The 1,171-nt window shown below is 26.1% G+C and overlaps 1 protein-coding gene across 1 annotated transcript in view; it reads right to left on the bottom strand.

The window, feature by feature from the left end:
- LOC108575107 (zinc finger CCHC-type and RNA-binding motif-containing protein 1-like) overlaps positions 1-965 on the bottom strand; it is a 1,191-nt gene extending 226 nt beyond the window's left edge. The window contains exons 1-3 of the mRNA XM_017937823.1: positions 853-965; positions 419-530; positions 38-349 (exon numbers count right to left, since the gene is read on the bottom strand). Coding sequence (XP_017793312.1) covers positions 38-349; positions 419-530; positions 853-965 — 537 coding nt within the window. The remainder of the gene's footprint in view (positions 1-37; positions 350-418; positions 531-852) is intronic.
- Positions 966-1,171: the final 206 nt, after the last annotated feature.

The raw sequence follows: 1,171 nt of genomic DNA, 5'->3' as shown, positions 1-1,171 counted from the left end.
AGTTAAATATTATAAATAAAATTTAAAGGTATATTACTTCTAATGCAATAGCAGCACTTAATGTTTCTACTTCTTCATCCCAATTATCATCTGCTAATTCATCATCACTATTTGCATTACAATCATTTTCATGGTGACTATTACTAAATTTACTCTTTTTCTTTATTCGAATTTTCTTTAATGGTGGATTTCTTGGCCCCAATGTATTGTACCTGCAGTTATATGATAAATGACCCTCTTCTCCACATTCATAACATTGGGATTTATCTGGATAGTCTCTTCGACGAATAAATTCAGTGCTACGTCCATTATCTACTGCTATAGAACTTTTTACTGTACGACCACCTATCTGTTAAAAAGTAATCTATTAAGGATAGGATATAACAAATATTATTTAAACATACAAATAATAATTTACCTCTGTACTATTCAAGCTTTTGGCACATGAAATAGCATCTTCAGGTGTAAGAAATAATACAAATGCAACACCACGACTCCTTCGTGTAAATCTATCTCTCATTATTGTCACTCTACAGATAAATTAAAATATCATATTTTAAATTATTTATAGTTCAAAGAGATAGACTAAAATTTAAAAGGTTATGAAATACAAAATTTTTGTTTTTAATTTTGCATCTAACTATTACAAACTTTTGCACCTCATTAAAATCAGTATATATCAAAAACCTAAAGAAATAATTAAATTTATATGATTTTAAAAAGTGTGGGATTTAGGGATATATATAAATGCATAGAGAAAACTAAATAGTGTAGTTCTTACCGTATATTTAATTAATGTAAATAATTCTTATAAAGTGGTACATAATGTCAAGATTAGGTTTTATAACTTACTTTACAATTTTCCCATAACTCTGTAAAAGTTGATGTATGTCATTATTCGTTAATGAAAAAGGTAAATTTGAAATGTAAACTGTTGATTTACTAGGTACCACGCCACCACTCATTATTATCTGTTAAATTTTTGTTATTTCTTAAAAAGTTTCCTAACTTAACCTGAAATACAAATGAAAATCGAAGTAATTGCCAAGTGCTCACAGAATTTTATTTCTACTTATTTTATTATCTTTTGTCGTCTATAAAAATACTTATATGCAATAATTAATAATTATAATTTTACAATTGTGATATTTTACATCGATATTTACTTTTC

The sequence above is a fragment of the Habropoda laboriosa genome, unplaced genomic scaffold (genome assembly GCF_001263275.1).
Source record: "Habropoda laboriosa isolate 0110345459 unplaced genomic scaffold, ASM126327v1 scaffold258, whole genome shotgun sequence".
Lineage (NCBI taxonomy): Eukaryota > Metazoa > Arthropoda > Insecta > Hymenoptera > Apidae > Habropoda > Habropoda laboriosa.
Note: the sequence above shows the minus strand (reverse complement) of the source record. Positions and strands in the feature narration are given on the sequence as shown.